This window comes from Parasteatoda tepidariorum, chromosome 10 (genome assembly GCF_982258835.1).
Source record: "Parasteatoda tepidariorum strain Cologne lab strain chromosome 10, Ptep-v5.0, whole genome shotgun sequence".
Lineage (NCBI taxonomy): Eukaryota > Metazoa > Arthropoda > Arachnida > Araneae > Theridiidae > Parasteatoda > Parasteatoda tepidariorum.
Window position 1 is genome coordinate 40,504,534 of NC_141764.1, and position 22,631 is coordinate 40,527,164.

Below are 22,631 nucleotides of genomic sequence, written 5' to 3' on the forward strand. Positions count from 1 at the left end.
TTTCCGCATTTTATAGATCGTAATTTCAAATAGCAAAATACAAAACTATATTTAAATTAGTTAAATCAAATCAAATTAATCTTGAGAAATATAAGATTGAACATACGACGTTTTTGAAATTTTATTGCTCAAACTATTCAACTGGTTTCGTACTAATTTTATATTTTGCTAATTAAAATTACATCCTTTAAAAGGATGCAAAATTTTGTATATGTTTATAAAAATTTCTAAATCTTAGTAAAATGTTGCAAAATTTGTGATAAATATTTATAAAAAATTTGGAATACGTCATGCAAATGCTTTGGTTGCAGAAACTTTTTCGTCTATTTCAACACTCGAGTCAGTCTTCTTCTGTCATATCTCATTAAAGACAAATTTCGAGCACGTCCCGCATTGATGTTTGCCGTTATTTTACGCAATACTACTGATTATTCTACATACACGTCAGAAGTGTGAACGGCCGGCCGCTACGTTATGCATGGTGAGCTTATGCCTGAAATTAGGTATTCTTCACCCTCTCCTGATTTTTGGGTACACTTTTTTGTAGATCTAGGAATGTTGAATTGTTTCATAATTTCCAAAATGGAATGTCCCCTGCGTGTTTCTTAACTTCCATCCTACGTTCAAAGTGTGTTAATTTTCATCTTGCGGTCATTATTACATCAGAAACATTCTCCGGTGAATAACTTGAATACAAATAAAACTTTTGCCTGTGCACTGCACATATATACATTTTGTACTCGTACTCGATACTATTGCCGTATGTATATTTGTATACTGCTATCCCATGACTTTTATCGCCTCAATGTGTAACCGCTAATGTAATGCCATCAGAATTTTAAATGACCCAGTAAAGTAATATTTGAATTGTGGAAAAATCTGACATAATTTAAGATGGGAAGTAGAATAAATGTCCCTTGAATAGGGCACTTTCTGTAGTGCAGTCCGTCTTTGTATATCTTTCAAGTCAAAAACACAGTTACGAAGAAAGATATCAGCAAGGTTACTTGATGGTTGATTTGATGGCTTAGGACACTGTTTCAGAAAATGTGTTCTGCCGAAACCGTGGGATCACGCGGAGAGATGACAGGCGTTCCAAAAGATTTTTTTTTAATCACTAATAATTATATTTATTTCCAAATAATAATTCATATTTAATTTAATCTTTCTATTTATATGAACTTTTTACTGCATAAAACTAACGAAAAAATAATAGAACCTAAAAACAAAGTTCTTTTTAATAGAGTGTATTTACTACTAATGTATAACTCCGTAGTAAGTAATAACTTCGTAGCAATTTGTAAACTTGTCAACTTGTATTTTTGAATCCAATCCAGAAGACAAGGGAACTCCTGGATCAGGTTTTGGGAGGAATTTGCCTTTGTGGAGGACTATTTGATGAAGCTAACATTTGCGTTACATGAAGAGGAAGATCACGAGAACCTCCCACTGTTAGCCTGACGGCAAAGGGACTCTAACTTATGATCCCTCTAACACTGAGGATTTAACACCTCAGCACTGTGGTCGGTGCAAGCCGGATGCGGATTCATACCCGCGTTTGCCGGATGCGGATACTAACCCGCGTTTGCGTTACATAAAGAGGAATGCACGAAAACCTCCCACGGTTAGCCTTGTGACAAGGGCACTCTAACCCATGATTCGTCTGCCACTGAAGAGAGTAAATTTTAGAAAATATATGCATTTATAGAAAATTCAATTCCTGGATTTTGCTGAAGAAACTGGAACATTTAGGGTTTCATAGCTATGAAAAATTGGGTACCACTGGTTGAAGACAAGTTACAGCTGAGGTGACAAAAATTGACCGAATATCTCTTTGTTTTTATGACTCTTTTGGTTTTTTTAACCATAAATTGCTTATAGCAACTTCTGTGATGTGCAAACTGCTGATATTTGTGCTTGTCAACACAATTATTAGATAAAGTTTTATTATTGAAACTTTCTAAATCGTTTTACTTTTCTACAATTTCATTTCTTCTTACCCTTCAAATGGCATCCTTTTCAAAACAATTTTTCTTTTGCATGTTAAATCGCTATTAAAGTTGTCGTCAACAAAATGGATACGACAACTGCACTGCATTAGTATTTTTTTAACTTTTTAACCCGATAATAAATGATATTGGAAATCAAAAATAAGCTATCGCTTATTTAAAATAAGTTTGTGTGTTTTTTTCTAAAACTAATTTAAATTATATAATTTTAAAACGTGTCGAGTTTTGCTAAAAATGATATTAAAATACATGCAGAACTTGTCCCTTATTTGCAATGAAAATATAAATAAACAAATAGCGAAAGAATACAAAGGTAATTAAAATTAAACTTAAAATACTCAAAAGGTTAAACATTAACAAAATTTATGTTATAGTAACATTTAACTTTGCTTAAAATAAATTAAAATGAAAAACAGTAGCTAAGAAGGGTTTTTTTAGAATAAACCCTTATTTGCAATGATTATTAGAACTTGTCCCTTATTTGCAATGAAAATATAAATAAACAAATAGCGAAAGCATACAAAGGTAATTAAACTTAAAATACTCAAATGGCTAAACATTAACAAAATTTATGTTATAGTAACATTTAACTTTGCGTAAAATAAATTAAAATGAAAAACAGTAGCTAAGAAGGTTTTTTTTTTAGAATAAGCCCTTATTTGCAATGATTATTAGAACTTGTCCCTTATTTGCAATGAAAATATAAATAAACAAATAGAGAAAGAATACAAAGGTAATTAAAATTAAAATTAAAATACTCAAAAAGGTTAAACATAAACAAAATTTATCTTTTATTAATACTTAATTTTGCCTAAAATAAATTAAAAGGAAAAACAGCAGCTAAGAAGGTTTTTTTTAAATATACCCTTATTTGCAATGATTATTAGAACTTGTCCCTCATTTTCAATGAAAATATAAATAAACAAATAGCGAAAGAATACAAAGGTAATTAAAATTAAACTTAAAATACTCAAAAGGTTAAACATTAACAAAATTTATCTTCTATTAATACTTAATTTTGCCTGAAATAAATTGAAAGGAAAAACAGTAGCTAAGAAGGTTTTTTTTTTTAGAATAAAATATAATTCCACATGTATAAAACTTCAAACAGATAATAAAATATTTTTCTTATTTAAGTTATTGTTTTATAAGTAATGTAAACATTTAAACTGGAGAACTTTGTAATTTTGAGTAAAATTAAGTATTTAAAACAGTTACATAAAAATTTACAAGGTCACTATGTCAAAGGAATGAGATCGATGTTCTTTCCATCATCTAGAAAATATTTTGTCTTTATACTGAAAATTATGCCATTACATAAATACATTTTGTCTTAAAAATTGATCATATATATTTAAAAAAGATAGTAGTTAATTTGAAAATCGAAAGTATGTAATGTAAAAAATTCCAGATCAAATTACGATACAAAGTACCGGTACTTACTGCATAAAGTACTAGGTACATCATGCGTAAAATCCATTTTTTTTCGTAAAATGTTATACGGTAATTTTTCAGATTTTTTTTTTGTTCCATAACGTGTTCCAGAAAGTTAGATTTCACAGTAAAAAGTATCGGCATCTTGAGTGCCCGTAATTTTTACCTCAATTTGATCCGGAATTATTTACAAAGTGTCGATTAATGGTCTGACAGTGCACATTTTTAATCTACTACAGACTGCAATGTATACACAGGAAAATATCATATTAGAAAATTGTTATTACCTGATGCAAGAGTAGTCCACAATATTACTAAAAAAAACATCTCTCTCCTTTCTACAACTATTTTGAGAACCATTTTTAGTGTTTCGTATAACACAAACTAATGTGAACTTCTATGGGAAATTCATATGAGCAATCTACTTATAGCATCTCATTTAATTTGAAAAGCTTAAAATTTATATTTAAAGTAATTTAGGTCTGCTTTGCGACTGTTATTGCTTAAACATGCCAAGTTACGCGACGCGCATTTACTGTTTGCTCGTTAAAGTATGCAGCTGTCCCGAAGTCGGGATTAGGATTAAGAGAATATTCTACAGCTTGAAATCACGCGTGTTCTTACGGTTCCTGCAAAAAGATAAATATTTCCTTACTCTGCACATCGAAATTAGACTTTCATTAAGGCATTATAAAAGGTGAAACAGCTAATCTTCGCAGGGGGCTACTGGATTATAATACAATCTATTATAATCCAATTAAAATTTTGTCCGTCTGCGAGCCTCTCAAATAATTTCAAAACCGTTTGTCTTATTGTCCTGATATCAGGACTGGAAATACAATTTTAGATGCTGATCCTAAGAAACACTGGAAGATTCGTATAAACACGCTCTCGGTAGCGACGTTTGAAAAATATATTTTTCGAATTGATTTTGCATTAGTCATTGTTTTAAATTAAACTATAGATGATTCCGTTTTTTTCCCCCAAATATTTTAACGATAACATAAATCACGTTTGCTAGCTTACTGCTCTGTTTGATCAAAAAGGTATTTTATATAACAGTCTTATATTTTTTTACTAGGAGGCTTCGCCCCCTGCTCGCTGGCGCTCGCCAACCCCCGGAACTGCTTTCGCAGTTCATTTCGGATATGCTCGCTTTGCTCGCGCATTGGATACGTTCTTAACGTCTAGCTTTTGTATACTTTTTTGAACACTGAAGTTCCGAAAACTTCAACTGTAGAAAATTCTAAACCTGTGCATTTCAATATTAAATTGAAATTGCAAACAGTTCACATATTTTTCTTAATCACACTATTCTAAATTTCAGCTGTTGAGAAAAGTAACTGTTGTAAGTTTTGTTTTAAAGTCTTTCCCACCAGAGGGCTAAAACCATGTGTTGTAAAACAATATAAAATAGCACTGAAAGCCAGATGTAAAGCATATCGACTTCGATGAAGATAATTTTGTGAGAATTCTTTTGATAATTCGGTGAGAATTCACCCGATTAGACATATGATATGCTCACTACGTGCTCTTGCGCGCCGAAGCTTATCAATTAAAACGTATTAGCGTTTTATATAATATAGATCAGCCATATGATGCTCACTACGTGCTCTTGCGCGCCGAAGCCCATCAATTAAAAATGAAAACTGTTGCCAACGCGAGAAAAGAAATATCATCGGTTTTATTGATACATACGTATTAGCGTTTTATATAATATAGATTCCTTATGTCAGATAAGCTCAATGATCAACGTGAACGTGGTACTTCTATATACTGCTGTATAAAATATTTTTATGTAGCAGTATATTTTATATAGCAGGATTACTTCATCAGAAGGATAAGTAAGGAAAATGAATAAAATCGAAAGATTCTTAAAAAAACTTAATAAAAGGAATGAAAATGCGAGAAATAAAATAATTGAAAAATAAAGAATTAAATTAATATAACACAATAATATGTAGGCCAAGTGAATATCAATTATGAGAATAAACGCAATATTTCAAATAAATAATAGTACCAGTTTAATAAAGCAGCAATAAATATTATACAGAATAATTAAATGATGTTTCTGAGAAATAATGATTTGTAATTTAAATATTTATTACGTGAAAGAAGTGGTAATTGAATTCAAATCAATGCATATCAATATATTATTACAAATTATAAATTTTTTAATAATGTTGTATTAAAATAATTTGAATTAAATCATGTAGTCCATTTTCAACAAATTATAAAGAAATTAATTTAAAAAATTGCAAAATGAAAAATCAAAAAAATAATAAGGGAATATTAAAGTTAATTATAAATATAAACATTAAAATTATGTTAAAAAATATTATATATTTGGTAAACAGTACTGCAGGTCGTAAAATTAAAATTATGAAGAAATATTTGTCTAAAATTTTTATCACTTAAAAATTTTACAGTATTTTCAATAGGTCTTTTGCAAACATCACGGAATTTTTACATGTTGTAGAAATTAATATCATTTTAATTCAAACATTGTAAGGGCATTTTGAACCATTGCAGTTTTACCCAATTGTAAGTTAATAATTGTAAGCAATGTAACCCTGTAACCGAAACATTTCTGTATTTAGAAAAATAAAATTAAAAATAGATTTTGATATTCGGTTAGTCACGAAACAGAATTAATGAGTTATGCACTTGTACTGAATTAAAAAATTAGTCATTGCATTGATTGTTAAGATAAGGGTAAAAGTATTTATATTCATTTCGCATAAAATGTGATAAAAATACCATAATTGATTTAATTAACTGAGAATAGGATAAGAAATTAAATTTATAACATTAAAGAAATTCTAAATACTAGGAATAAGTAATGGCATCACAGGGGCATTCTTTTTTATTAAAAATAATCGGAAGGAAGCGTTTTATTGAAACTTTAATTTGAAATAAATTATCAAAGTCAGCCATAAAATAGTTTATAAGAATAGATAATAGCTTCTATTACTGTAAGAACTCCTTTATTACACATTTATTCCTCTGTTCATTATAACCTCCAGTTCTGCCTCATCCAAATCTAAATAAATAAAAAATTATTTAATATTTACATGTTGAAAGCGGATAAATATTTAAATCTTGGACTAATGATCCAAATCACTTGGCTAGAGTCAGTAATCCGGTTCTTAAATCGAATTGTTGTCTGATTCAATTGATACAAACACGTCAGTGTGATTCGAATCATATGATGTGACATTGTGATCATCCGTGTGACGTGACATGTGATGTGACAATGTGTTAATCCGAGTCATAAAATTCAAATAATTCAAATCATGTAATCTGTGTAAACTGCACAGACAATTTAAACATGCAAAATCCTTGTTTCTCCGTATGCTTTTAAATTATCTTTATTTTTTTTTCTTCAAAAAACTTAATCGAACCACTTACTCTTTTCGAGTTAAATTATTTCATCAAGTTTATAGTTTAGAATTGATTACAATCACTCATACTTTGTCTCATAATACCTAAAATCCAACATATGGGACAAAGTTTTGTATTTGGTAAGGTTTTCTCATTTAAAAAATAACATTATAGGATTATTTTTCGAGGTTGTATGCCTTTAAAAAGTGATTTTTTATGAAAAACTATAACTGGATTTACCCCCCTCGGTCGATAATTTTAATTGCAATAAAAAAATTATAAGAAAAGTATGAAATTCGATTCAAATAATCTTTTAGAACATTTTGTGGCATATCTTATTAATTGAGTTTAGTGGACTTCTTTTCATAACTGAAACAAAAAGAATTACAAATATTCCACAATATGAGAAAAATACTAAGAAATTAAAATCCATCATTTTTTACGCTTTTAACCTAATTTGCGCTTCTGTTTTTATTATAGTAATCTGGCAATCTTATTAGGAAAATATTTTAAATCATTCTTGAAGGCTTTCCCGTTCATGTAAGTTCATCTGAGTTCGCTACTCGCTTTTTAGATTTCGTTTTATGTTTTGTTCTGTTTTTTATTTGCATTTTATTTTCTGTTTCTTACGTGATATTTATTACTTAGTGTATTCTATTCTATTTTGCTTCAAAAAAAATTTTTAATGCTCCTCGCACTATTGTATTGATATATTTTGCTTTGGTTATATTAATACAATATTAGAAAGCACTAATTTTTGCTGATATAATCGTGTGAGCTGATGAAGAGATTTTATCTTTTTATAAAAATAACTTTTTCTTCTCTTTTTTATTATTCTGTAATTTTTTCAATGTTTTCTCTACATTTTGAACTTATATTTATACATATGTATAGATACACACACACACACACACACACACATATATATATATATATATATATATATATATATATATATATATATATATATATATATATATATATATATATATATATATATATATATATATATATATATATATATATATATATATATATATATATATATATATATATATATATATATATATATAACGAAAATAATTTCTAATTCACTTTTTTATTTTTCATTATATCGACAATGTTGTTGAAGAATAAAACAAAGAAAAATTATAGACTAATGAAAAAAAGGGGGTGGGAAATACTAAGTAAAAAAATAACAAACAACATTTTATTTAAAAAAAAAAAATGAAATGTTAATTAAAAAACCAGAAAAAAAAGATATAATCTTTTCTTCAACCCACACGATTATATATATATATATATATATATATATATATATATATATATATATATATATATATAATCCGAACTAATAAAAGATATTCTGTATAGTGCATAGTTACTAGAAAATATTTTTAAAATTATAATTTTATAATTACCAAGTTCTATTATCCCAATCATTACCAAGAAAAATATCATTGTAGTTCCGCCCTTCTGTTGCGATTTTGAAAAGCAATTTGAAAGTTCTAAAATTTTACAACTTTACATGAGCATTTAAATATCCTAAAAGCGTGAAACAGAAGGATTATGCTTGAAAGATTATACAGAAAGATACCTAAAAACAGAAAGATTATACTTGAAATCATTTGTTTGCTTTACCACAGTTCTTTCTTATCTCGTATTTTATTATGCGATTTCAAGTAGAAAGTTAAACACTTTATAAGGCTGTCCAGCTGATTTAATAAGAGGGCTAACTGCGGATTAATAACTAATACAATAAAAAAAAAATTTAGAATGAATTACGCTATAAGTAATGTCTACGAAACTTCAAAAAGAAAGAACTTTCAATTAATGTAACATTATTAAAAAAATGGTACGTGAATTCTAAAGGAAATGCAATGAATGAAATACGAAGTTCTTCGATATAAAAGTGATAAATTCCATCAAGAAAAATTTGTTTAGAGTTGAAGTCGCAATACTTCAACAATACTTCAGCAATACTTCAACGTCGCAATAAAATTCTAAATTTGATCTGCTTGGCAAACTTATATAAAATGGCCGTGCATTTAGGAACATTCAACTGAATGCAAAAAAAAACTCATGGATTATGAAATATATGCATTAATGTACTTATTAGCTTTGCCCTAATTAATACGTTAAAATAAACGCATTAATTGTATGTCAAATAATATAATATCAATCTGCTTCGCTCCTGAAAAAAAACACAATTTATGCACATTTGCATTTACTGGTAATGAAAACGCAATAAGATGATAGAATTTTAACAATCATTTGCTTAAAAAAAAGAATGAAATATGAAGTGGATTTTATTGCATAAAATATTTCTGCAATCTTATATTTAAATATGAAGTTAAAAGTCATCATCATTATCAACAGAATTTATTGATATTTTAAATTTTACACTAATTATATATTTTAAATATTTTGTTAACGTCACCGCTAGTTACGTAAAGTTAATAAATGAAATATTTATCAAACTGTATTGAAAATTTTACTGTAGTTATACATTTAAATGTAAGGCTAAAAGTCACCTTCATTCTTCATGTAAAGAAAATAAATATTAATCAAATTTTTCTTACATGAAATTCTGTTCTAATTATATATTTAAGTTTTATATCAACCAGTCTTTTTTTAATTTAACAATAATTTTAAAAAATTACGGAATTTAAAAAAATAAAACAAGCAGTTGTAAAGTCGTTATTTTTCCCTTATTTCCTAAATCTGTTACGAGTGAACGATACATTTTCTCAAAATTAACCATATTCATATAGTTTCACTAATAAGAATAACATTATATTATATTATAAATAAATTTTAGTGCATATTCATATTTATCTAGTTTTATAGTTACCATTTTTTTATAAAAATGCTAGGATCAAAAAATCAAACTAGCTTTTTTAAAAATTTTCCTTTAATTAATATTATTCCTGAAATTTCCGTAACAAGGAAATCCTTGTCTTGCAATAAAAATGGATTTCGCTAAATAAATAAACAAGGTGACCATTTTTATACACGAATTTATATATTTTTGACATCATGAACATTTCAAAAATGAAAATTTAATCAAATTTGAATTTTATCCATCACGCAAAAATTTGTTTACCATGCATTGTAGAAAATTCCGAATCAGATTTCGGTAAAAAGTACTAGCATCCTGAGAGCAGCTTCTGTAAAATACATTTTACCGTGAAATCCATTTCTAAAGTATAATTTTATTACGGACTTTTTAAAGCATTGATAACAAGTTTTCTGTAAAAATTATAAAAAATAATTTTGAAACATCAAAAGTGTTTTTACTTTCAAAAAGAAATCAGTTACTTTTTATATCGCAAAAAGTACCATTTACACCGAAGAGCCACTACATTATGACCACCCTGCTAATAACATGTAGGACCAACTTTATCCTTCAAAACTGCTAGCAACCCGCCGTGGCATTGATTCCACAAGGTGCTGATAGGTAGTCTGAGGTATCTGGTACCAAGCGTTCACCAACTAGTCCTGCAATTCCCTCACATTGCGAGGGGGTAGCGTGGCAGCACGAATTTGGTTTCAAAAGTAGGATCACAAATGCTCTATTGGATTAAGGTCAGGTGAATTTGGGGGACAAGACATGACTTGAAAGTCACTGGAATGTTCCTCGAACCAATCCCTGACGATTCGACCCTTATGACGTGGTGCATTATCCTGTTGGTAAACGCCATCCCCAGCAGGAAAAACTGTTGCCATGAATGGGTTAACCTGGTCTGCAACTATGTTCAAGTAGCTTACAGACGTCAGGGATTGTTCTATGAGGATTATGGGTCCCAATATGCCCCATGAAATCATTGTTCCTGGGCGAGAAACCATGAAAACCTGGGCGAGTCCATTGTTATAGATGGAGGGTGGTCATAATGTAATGGCTCTTCGGTGTATAGTGGCAGTCTCAATAACATATCATGACATTCTATTTGCTTAAAAGCTTTTAAAATATAGCAAATTGAGTGAAAAGTTAAATTGAAACTTCCGATCATCTAACTAAGCTATTGAGACGTTTTTTTTTTTAAATAATTTCAATCCTTTTTAAACTATTGAAATTAAAATTTAGTGTCTCAAGTATTGTCATTGTGGTGGTTACTTTGTAAAGCTTTCTCACTCTCCTTGGACTGGAATGTACAACTATGATGGTAACAGTTTCCAACTTAAAACCTGAAGATCCTTGGTTTGAATCCAACGGACATCGTTTTCACATAATTTCACTTCGACTTCATTTTTGAGACTATGCATTCTGCTCAAAAATGATTATAATATATTATTTCAATTTTCCTGTCAATAAACTCAATAATGAATACGTGGGGTTTTCAAATACAACTATAGTTGCTATTTTGACCAATTTTTTCTGAATTTTGAGGGACCCTTTTTTACATTGTTGTAACAGTTATAAATACCTGAAAAATTATCATTCTCTGTTCATATTGTAACTGTACTCAATTGATATTGTAACAGTTGCTAATACTCAAAAATTTGTCATTCTCTATTCATATCGTAGCAGTTGTAAATATTCAAAAACTAGCCGCTAAAGGCGGCCAGCTGTCCGCCACGCTAACGGTTTTCACAAATAAAGCTTTTTAAAACATAGCAGGAAATCTGAAAATTAGTGGACAATTAAAGTGTTCCTGTCCTGCAATTTCATATCCAGTTCTGTTGCAGATGTGTTATAGCTCTTGAGGATGTTTGAAGATGTAACTTTGGTATGGTAACATAAGGCCTATGGTAACCTAAGGCCTATGGTAATCTAACCTATAATATAAATATCAGGTGGAGACTTGATTTTTTTAAATTTTTTTTTAAAAAGGCCTCAGAAATTGTAAAAGCATAATACAAAAGTTGCTTTCGAAATCATCATTAGGTGAAAACCTCTTCTAATCTTTGACGTTTCTCTGATACTTCTTGGGCTCTAGAATTGCTTGTCGAAATTCGGTCATGTTCCATCCTTCTTCGACGTTCCACAGATGTTTCTTGGGCCCTTCTTCTTCTTTGAGAATCTCTTAATATCCTTTTCTTTGACAAAATACAAAGTTTTTTGGAAGGCGATTCTGCCATGTCATGTCAGTAATCGGGTTTTTAAGAAGTCAACGAATACTTTAGAACATACTATGAAAGCAAATCATGAAACTTCAGTATTAAAATCTAAGTGCTTACCTGCAAACTGAAACTTTCTGAAATAACTAATTACATTTAATAAAAACTGTTAAAATAAAGAATAGAAAAACCAAAGAGATCCAAGGTAAGTGTGATCGTTCCTTCAAAAACAATTAAATTCCTATTTTATATATTATATGGCTACAACGCTCAAGAAAAAAAACTAAAATGCTAAATACATGAAAAGAACACAAAAACGGGGGAAAATATACTTGAGGGTGCCCCTTGGCGAAATCGGCGACTTATGTTTGGCGTCTTACTTGGTTGCCAGAACTCCGTGGTAACAGGAATAGCGGCCAAAACATAGTGATATTTCAATGAAACAATTGAAAATTCAAGCAAAGCTTTTTAAAATTGCAGTGAACAGAATAGAATCAAAATTAATAAACCCACTATAATGCATTTTGAATCGAAACAAAAATTAATGGAGTAAGCACAGAAAGAAAAAGAGAAAAATAACTCACTTCTTCATTAAGCTTGAATATCTTCAGATTTTGGTGCACAGAATTCTCTAATTGCAGTTAGGTACTGTCTAAACTACGATCCCTTTCTAATAGATCTTTTTATGTTGGGAGCATTTGAACCTTTCACACGACCCATTCAAATCCATCTGATCAATCTTTACGTTCAACCAGAGACATCTTTCCCACAAACAGGACATTTATATCTATTACTAAATAAACCTTCATTCATACACCAGTCAATCACTACTTTTTTTCCTTTGTTATTCAAATCGTACAGAAACTTAAGATTTGTCTTATTGACAGTATTCATTTTTAGTACCAGAAGCAAAAGTAACCTTACCAGCCAGTATCCAAAGTAGAACTAACGGATCTCTGAAATTACATTTAAAAACAACGCTAAATTCTTAACCAATCAGAATCACGATTAAAATCTAAACCAATCAGAATAACGATTGGTTTTCAACATCGCCCAGCTTGGCGATCAACCTCGATCACAACTTGGCGGGGGCACCCTCAAATATAGTCTACCCCAAAAACGAATTAATTTTTTATGATATCAATTTCTATTTCTATATAATTTTTTATGGTATCAATTTCTATTTCTACATTGCTACAAAAATTATCGTCTTCGCTTAAGAAAAAAAAATAGAGCGTGGAAAGAAGAAGAAAAACTTATAATAACAATTATGAACATCGACAAATAAATCAAAGCAAAGCGTTCTATTTACGTATGGAATGTGTTGCCACATTTTTAATACAAAAGTTAAACTTTTCTCCACTTTGATAAATGTAAACAAATGCGAACCTTACAATTAAATTATTAATTCCTTCGTATATTATTGGTTTAAGTTGTCGAAATTTAATATTTCAATTGTAAGGCTCGCATTAGCATACATTTATAAGAGATATGCATTTTTTAATAGTTTTTTTAATATGGCTCTTATTTGAAGACGAAAAAGCATAGATTTTCTTACAAAATGACTGATAACTAAAAAACTAATCCAAATTTTTGAAAAAGAAAAAAAATACTTCTTCATTATGTCAAAACACAATTTTGTGTCAAGTTTCGTGCCTGGGCGAGGCTTCTAGGGCGATATATTGTGATTACAGACAGACACACAGCCGCTTTTATTATTATGTATAAAGTGTTCCTGTCCTGCAATTTTGTCTTCATATCCAGTTCTGCTGCAGATGTGTTATAGCTCTTGAGGATGTTTGAAATTATATAGCTACAACGCTTAAGAAATAAAAAACTAAAATGCTAAATACATGAAAAGAACACGAAAACGAATAAATTTTTTATGGTATCAATTTCTATTTCTATATAATTTTTTATGGTATCAAATTCTATTTCTATATCTGTTACGTCAAGCACTCAGGTATTATAATTTGATCTAGTTGTGCTTGTATAATTTTGATCTAGTTGCGCTTTCTACGTCATTTTGTTAACATCGTTTGGTTTGTTATTTAACATCGTTTGGTTTGTTATTTCTAAGTTAACTTTCAAAAAATTGGCTGGCATCAGCATTTTTATTCTTTAAGTTGCTTATTTTTTCTTTTGGAATTCGTTCCTTTTTAGCAAAATGTTTTTCAACCTAATCGAATTCTTTGCCGACTGTTCTCTGTATATATAAAGAAAATAAAGTAAATATTTTTAAAGTGTTGTGAAAAGAATTTTTAGTTGTACAAAGTACTACAATATCGCTACAAAAATTATCGTCTTCGCTTAAGAAAAAAAAAATAGAGAGTGGAAAGAAGAAGAAAAACTTATTATAACAATTATGAACAGCGACAAATATATCAAAGCGAAGCGTTCTATTTACGTATCGAATATGTTGCCACATTTTTAATACAAAAGTTAAACTTTTCTCCACTTTAATAAATGTAAACTAATGCGAACTTTACAATTAAATTATTAATTCCTTCGTATATCATTGGTTTAAGTTGTCGAAAATTAATATTTCAATTGTAAGGTTCGCATTAGCATGCATTTATAAGAGTGGGGAAAAGTATATGCATTTTTTAATAGTTTTTTGAATATGGCTCTTTGAAGACGAAAAAGCAGACGAAAAGCATAGACTTACAAAATGACTGATAACTAAATAACTAATCAAAATTTTTGAAAAAGAAAAAAAATACTTCTTCATTATGTCAAAACACAATTATGTGCCGAGTTTCGTGCCTTGGCGAGGCTTCTGGGGCGATATATTGTGATTACAGACAGACAGACACACACACAGCCGCTTTTATTATTATGTATAGATGAGACACAATCAAATATTTTCATAATTTCAGAAATCATTTTGTATTGAGTGAGCATTTTTATTCATCATTTACTTAAAATAATTTAGCAAGTTAGGCAAACTAATAAAAGTATTTGAAGTATTGAGATAAAAAAGGAAACTAAATCTTTCTAAAATTGAAATATTTACTAAATTTAAGTGAAATATTTGTAGAAATATTCATACAACCTATTCTCAGTTGAGAAGTATGAGGGATCAGGGAAGTAACATATTTAAGCATGATTGTAATATGCATGTTTCACTCAAAATATTTGGTCTAATTTCTTATTTTATTTTATGCAGTTCTTCAACAAATGAGTCAATTTACAAGCATGATGTATTAAAAAATATAAATAATTATTTAGTTAATTTAGAATAAATATTTCAAATATATTTGTAAAGTTCTTCATCTATTCTGAAATTTGCTTCTGATAAGTTTTTCTAATCTGATTATGGGTGATTCAAACGTCAGGCACACAAGAACAGAAAGCGCATATGTTACAATCAGCAAACCCAAGAACATGAGAACCTGTAAGAATGAGACATTTAGTTTATTGAGAGAAATACTAATATAATATAATTTGTAATAATATTACTAATATTATTATTAATATTAATATTACTAAATTTTAGTGAAGAAATAAATTTGTGCATAACATAAAGAATTAAAATTTCATCGATTTTATAATTTGGAACATTGTTTAAGAAAAATAACTGGAAATAAGAAACTGGAAAAAAACAGTAGTTAATAAAAATTTAACTGCTATAACATGACGAAGACACCGGTTCTCGTCCGATCACCAAACGCTATGTCTCACCAATACTTAGGCCAATGACTAGGGAGCGTAACCATTTTGGAACTCTGCGTGCAGTTGGCCTAATTTTCAAGCCATGAAGGCTTGAAAGTTAGTGGTTAAGGCCTGTCACTATGAAGAACTGCGGTTCGATCTTCGGTGGCGGCTTGAATCACGTACTCTTCAGATCGATGGGTGTCAGCTTGTCTGGCTAGTACATGTGGCCTGTACGCAGTGAGGGCTACTTTGCTACAATCATATCTTTAGTCTCGAATATGTGGAGCCTAAATCTCAATCACCCTCAAGGCTCACAATGGGCTGTTGCGAGAAAGCTTTACGTTTAGTCAATAAAAGGTATTTTAGTAGGTAGTAAAAATAATTCTTTAAATTACAGAATATTTAACATATAAAAATAATTTGCATAGTTGTAATTTTATGAGGATATGTCATGTTCCATGATGACCACATTAAGTGTTCTTTTCCTAATTCTCCCGAATGAAATCTGACGACATCGGGGTTCGCAAATTAATATTTAAGCAAAGGGAAAACAAAACCGCATCGAAACCTGTTGGATCACTATTGAGGAGGACAACAAACATCACGAAACATCAAAACCTGTCTCAATGCTGGTTTAAACTTGAAAGTGTTTCAAATAATTGGCTTTTAACTCCTCTTCTAGCAATCTAACAGTTTTGATTTTTTTTTTCTACACTTTTTCTCAATATCGATATAGTTTTTATCTTTTCCTGACTTAAATATTAACTTGCGACCCACATTTTAACTCGAATTCTAATTTAGTCTTTATTTTGATAAGAATTCTAAATATATATTCAGAGATAGCATTGCGGAATATCCTACACAATGTATTTCCGTAAACTATGGTCTTCCCTCGCAGCTTGATATTGCTCGCCAACTCCTACAACTGTTTTCGCAGTTACTTTTGAATCAAGAGCTCATTAACCAGATATTAAAACATATTTGTCTAGTACAGTGGTTCCCAAAAGGTACTCAGAACCCTAGTGTTCCGTGGAAGGCTTATCAAACTTTCCGAGAATTATTATTATTTTTTTTCTATATATGTTAAGATTTTCGAAATCTGTAATTAAATTTATATCCAATATCAATTATTCCTCATTTGTATAATATTTAAGTTATTTTTAGGAATTTATTTACGTTAAATACTTTAATAACTTTCTTATATTACTACATTGAATGAATGATTAAAAGAACATGCAGTGATAAAAGCTTTGTATTAGTATTTCACTTTGAACTTATAAATTTAAAATAAAATAACCAAATAAAAAATAACGAAGTACGTTTCTCATATAACCATTCTCCATGTTCGTATTCTTCTTTTATCGGTTTCATTTAAACGGAAACCTTAAATCAGATTATGCTATACAACAATATCAAACTCAAAATTAGACTAGCCGCTCCAGACTTGTGAATTCAATTGTCTTGCATAAATTCGAATTTTAAAACTAGTATTAATAAAATATCTTGATGGAAAATCTCCTTTTTTCTTCATATTTTCAAAATAATTAATATTCTCGAGTCGCTTGTATGTTCACAACTGGATGAATTTAATTCTCAACGTCTCAGGGTTTCGTTAAAAAAATGTACATCATTCAAGATACCATAGATCAGTGTTTCCCAAAGTGTGGTGCGAGAACCCCCAGGGGTGCGGGAACAGCTTAGCTGTGGTACGCGTTCTTGTGCGAAATATCTTGCAACAAACGAAAATTTCTGAAACTTTTATTTAAAAATAAAGGTAGCCGTGAAAATTTGCGATTACGTATTTTTCTATTGGCTATTTTTTGTAGAGTTAACAGTTAATAATTAGTGGTATCAACAGCCAGTTGCGATTTTTAACTTTTGTGCATTTTTTTATAGTAAAAAATACATTCATTTTTTTATTAGTGGCGTTACAAAAAATTTATAAAGGGTACACAAAAATTATAAGTTTGGGAAACACTGCCATAGATGAACAAAACAATTTGGCATTTTGCCAACACTCAGTGTTTATGTGTTTTTTGCAGACTAGACATGATTTAAATAACTTGATTTAAATCATGGTTAAAGACACGATTTAAATCAACTGTTATTTTTTTAAAAGCCATTAATTTAAACAAACAGATTTTTTTTAAGTAAGTATAAATATTTTTTGCGTAATATAGTTCATAAATATATTCTGTTGTGTGACATTTCGCAAAAGTCTGATTTCAGTGGTATTTAGGGTTTCTTTACTAATATTTACATACACATTTTTGCGTCCGAAAACACCAATGTTGGCTTATCATCAAAATATTTAAAAGCTGAACAAAAATATACTGTTAAAAATGCATGTATTTTTTTAACTGTCTAATAAGGATAATTATATTTTAATATTTAAATGTCTATGAACTGTGTTAAATCATTTAATAATATATGATTTCTGTCCTCTTCTATTCTCTCAAGCCTAATTTGAATTTGGTTTAATATTTTCTGTATACTACGTGTTGTTTTGATTTAAAAATTAATTTTATTTTAAGAATGAGTGAGGCGCATCCTAAACTAACTATTCTTATTTTAAATTGTATACTAAAAGTAACTTCACTGACTCTGCTGTGTATAATACCTTAATTTTATTAAAAATTTTACTATTTAACAACAGCAAAAAAGTGTGGCAAACTACTTTACACAAAGTAGTGTAGAGGAACATTATTGGCACTTCACCACAGTCCTCTTGGTGTTAAGGTAGTTGCCTCTGTTTTTATTGTTAAGATACACGAAAACTTTTGCAGTGTGTAAAAATGTTAGTGTGTTTTCCCACCTAAAAATGGCTGCAACTACTTTACATCACAGTAGTAAAGTGAAACATCAGAGATCATATGAGTCGCTCAGAAGCCAATGCGGTTAAGTCCAAAACACAACAATTGAGAATATTAATGTTTTTTGATACATTACTTTTTAAAATTCCTGGTTTATTAATTTAATTAGAAAAATGTATAAACTCTTTTTTCGAGGTGTAAACTCTGCAAAAAAACAAGATATGTACAGGATGTGTAAATAAAAACGTAAATATTTATTGAAATAATGACAGCATCTTAAAAATTTTAGGACTTATACTTTTTGGCAGTTGAAAAAGATAGGAAATTTATGTCTTCTAGTATAAACGAACTTCGATTTTTCTCAATCATCACTAGATACAGTGACTAATAGAAAATAAACTGTTGGATTATTTCAAAAATTGTTTTTTACTTCAAAACTAAAGTGGCACTTTTCTTTGTTTTAGGAAATGAAAAAAAAATTTTAAAAAAATAAAAATTATCACATTTTAAAAAAATACTACGAAAAATACCATACCATTTTTGGTTAAAAAAATACTACCGTAGTATTAAAAATACTACGTCTGGCAACCCTGGTTACTATGAATTTCTTGTTTTTCAGTGTTACCAACAAATATCGAAAGAAGAAGAAGAATTTAATTTTTATTTCAAAGTTTATGTAAAAAAATATTGATAAAAGGTGGACTTATTCACAATGGCTTCTGAAGTTATTATATAATATATTCAGAAGCTATTAAAAAAATTGCTGTCTATCCTAGAAAAAGTAACCAACGAGTAAATCCTCTAATAACTAAGAAGATTATTATTTATTTCATCAAAATTTCCAAAAATCAGAAAATATCAAAAAATGGACTTAACCGCATTGGCTTCTGAGCGGCTCATGTAGCCTAAAGTAAGAACTTCCTTAGGAATTTGTCTGAACCCGTGGCGTTTCTCGTGGCGAACCTCGTTGCCATAGTCACTATGGCAACGAGGTATAACTATTTCAGCTCATATATTGGTTATCATTAAAGTTTAAGTGTTGTACAAGGTAATTTTAAATGGTGACTAGGCTGTTTTCCAAAAGTGAATAGTACACTAATAGTTTTTCTAAAAAATGAGATTCCATTTTTTTTTACTCAGTTTTATTCTTAAGCGAAGAATTTTCTATGAATACATTTAAAATGTATTAAGAATTTTATCATTCATGAGATGATTCTCATATTGTTAACATTTAACAAGATACTTATCAGATACTACTAAACAAAAAAATTTATTGTCGCGTATGCATGTCGTGCATTTATGATTTGATAGATTAATGTGCTTGATTAGAGTCACATAACTGACGCAGATTTTTCCTAATACGTTGAGCACAAATAGGCTCATTTCAAATTAACATTTCATTTTCACAACGCTTTAATTTTATCTTAAACTATTTATGATAAAAATATTATCCAATCACTATTAGGGCCTTGAATTAAGAATTACAATTTGTTTCTTTTTCATTTATGTTTCACGTATTGGCTGAACTGGAAAAATAATATAGTTGCATTACAAAATTGTCATATTATTTGGATTCAGATCAAGCAACAAGGTAAATATTTGAAGAGCTTTTAATTGCTTTTTTCGCAAAAAACATGGTAAAAATAAATATAAAAAAAATTGCCATTTAATATGTTGACTTCTATCTCCATATAGCATCTTCAAATGGGTTTAGCGCAGAACCTTTCAGTAACTTTAATTTTATTAAAGAATTATTCAATTATATTAATAAAAAAAATCCATTATAATTTATACTTACAATTGTTTGATGAGTAAAGACAATAGTAGTTTTCCGCGAGAAAATATAAAGAGAAACCACAATCGCATGTATCAGATATGCGCAGTAAGTCAATCGACTCAGAGGGATGAATAACTTATAAGACAAAATTTTATCCACAACACCTGAAAGTACAATTTTATATTAAATAAGTAGGGGAGAGTGGGGTCAATTGTAACAGGGTACGATTGTAACAGAGCGAAAATTTCGAGTGTCGGGTTCTAGATTTGGTTCCTAGGTGGCGCACAAGGTGTATTTAATAAATCTACATGTACACCCCTGCTGGCAACCATTTTTATGTACTTTTAAAAGAGTTACATCACAAAAGATATTTTCACGCTACGTAGGTACTTTTATTGGCATTAGAATATTATATTGTAACAAAGAAATTTTGTTTCAACAAATAAAAATTATTAACCGAATATGTAAGTGGACACCTTAATTAACATTTCAATTAAAAAAAATTAGTTTCGTTAATTAACTAGCATTGTTTTTAACAAATGAAGCTGAAATGGCGTCTTGGGGACGATTGTAACAATAAGTAAAGAGACGATTGTAACAGCTGAAAATAAATAATCTTATGTTTACAAACCATTGCTTAACTCTTTAAGAACCACCAATAGTTTCCTATATCATTTATATTATGTTGCATGTGCATTATTTTATTTGTCACCTTTCACAACGTAAATTAAAATTTTTAACCCCTTAAAGTTAAAAGTTTAACCCTTTAGGTCTCTGCTCATTATTATTTTTACTCCTAAAATATCACTACTACTTTGATCAATAAAAAAATATATCACAACTATGATAATATGTATAATTAACTATGTTTTAGATGAATTTATGAACTGTTACAATTGACCCCGTAAGCGGGGACAATTGTAACAAGTGCACGACTGTCAAAAATTGTTAATAACTAATATAATAACATTTAAAATAAGGTAGTTATTTTTTTTCTTGTAGAGGATTGTCTACTTTACTTGTCGGTCAATTAATACTAATAATATATTGGGTTTTTTGTTAGTTAAAAAGAGTTAAGTAAAAAATGTTACAATTGACCCCACTGGATAATTTAAAGAAGTTGACTATAAATAATTTTAGAAAATTAATATTTATTTAAGAAAAAAATATAAAAGAGAAAGAAACATGAATTGCCTGTTTAGCACATAATTTTAGCCACGGATTAGCCCGAAATGGATTTTCACATGGAAAAATTGTATAAATTAACAAAGAAATTTATTAGCAAATAATTTTAACAACGGATTTGCACATGGAAAATTATATAAATTAACAAGGAAAAAAAAATTTTAGAATAAAATATATATATATATATAATTTGAGCTGAAATCATACCCCCTTGTCCTGATAAACAGACGAATATCAGCCAGCTCAAACTCAGCCCATAACCAGTCCGAATTAGGGCATTAAAAAAACTAGCAGCCACAAGATTTGGAGTTTGATGATAAAGACCGTAGACACAGTATAATCCAACTGGAATAGCCAGTAACCAACCAATGCACAAAGTAACCTAAAAATAAGTGCATAATCCATTAATTAAAATATAATAGACATCAAATGCCATTCCACGGTTTAGAATTAGAAATTTTTTTCTGATTCTCACTCACTGCTTTATTTCTAAGTTTCAATAATTGGCTGATATTCTAACTCAAAAATAAATTTTTACACCGATAAGGTGATAATTTGCTTCGGCATTATCTTGCCTTATTCTCTCTCTGTATCTTAAAAACCTTTGGGTGTAACAATTGCCATGCAAAGCGTCCCGATTTTCTTAAAAATATAACACTGGAGAACAAATTTCTTGTTGCATTTATAAAAATCTTTGATTTTGCCTACTTCGGGTGTAGGGATTTCAAAACAGAATGAATTCTGATAAAAATTACTTGATTGTTGTAAATTTTGACTATTTTGAGTTTGTCACGAGTAATAAAATGATGTTAAATGATAGTGAATAGAGTTCCTTATTTTTATAATACGAACTTCTGTATACACTTTTTACTTAATCTAATAACATGAGTTCATCAGGAACTGCAAAGAAATAGAAATAATTAAAGAATTTGGAATTATATTAAATTTTAATTACTTCGGTACACATTTTTCAGCTTTGCACATAATTTGATAGCTTGAATAACGCTCATTTGTAGATTAATGACTTTTATCAACAGTTCAAAGAACGGGTGTTCATCTAGTAGATAATAATACTCACCCTATTCACTTTAATGTCTGTAACTTTTCTTTTAAACAATATGTAGCCAAGACCAATGCCAATCAAGTATGGTGCAATTCTGGTATAAGGTTTTATGTAAATCTTATCGAAATATTCAATCCATCTAAAATAAATATAAAAATTATTAAGTAGCAAAATTTTAAAAGAATTGAATCTCATTATCCGAAAATTGGTTACCTCTCAAAATAGTTTTTTTAATTTTCGTTCGTTAT

At 29.0% G+C, this 22,631-nt stretch overlaps 2 protein-coding genes across 5 annotated transcripts in view; both read right to left on the minus strand.

Moving 5' to 3' along the window:
* LOC107454325 (lipase member I) overlaps positions 1-8,386 on the minus strand; it is a 28,747-nt gene extending 20,361 nt beyond the window's left edge. Inside the window, exon 1 of one of the 4 annotated variants that reach the window (XM_087153996.1) lies at positions 8,249-8,386. In XM_087153996.1, coding sequence (XP_087010122.1) covers positions 8,249-8,288 — 40 coding nt within the window. In that variant the 5' untranslated portion in view covers positions 8,289-8,386. Of the gene's footprint in view, positions 1-3,452; positions 3,635-3,730; positions 4,320-6,417; positions 6,485-8,248 lie in introns of those variants that run through there. The other 3 variants (XM_087153997.1, XM_087153995.1, XM_087153998.1) reach the window with 3 other exon arrangements.
* Positions 8,387-15,025: 6,639 nt separating this feature from the next.
* Positions 15,026-22,631, minus strand: part of LOC107454326 (nose resistant to fluoxetine protein 6) — a 30,911-nt gene continuing 23,305 nt past the window's right edge. Inside the window, 4 exon segments of the mRNA XM_087153634.1 lie at positions 15,026-15,283; positions 20,157-20,299; positions 21,528-21,702; positions 22,399-22,522. Of these exon segments, the coding sequence (XP_087009760.1) occupies positions 15,161-15,283; positions 20,157-20,299; positions 21,528-21,702; positions 22,399-22,522 (565 nt within the window). The 3' untranslated portion in view covers positions 15,026-15,160.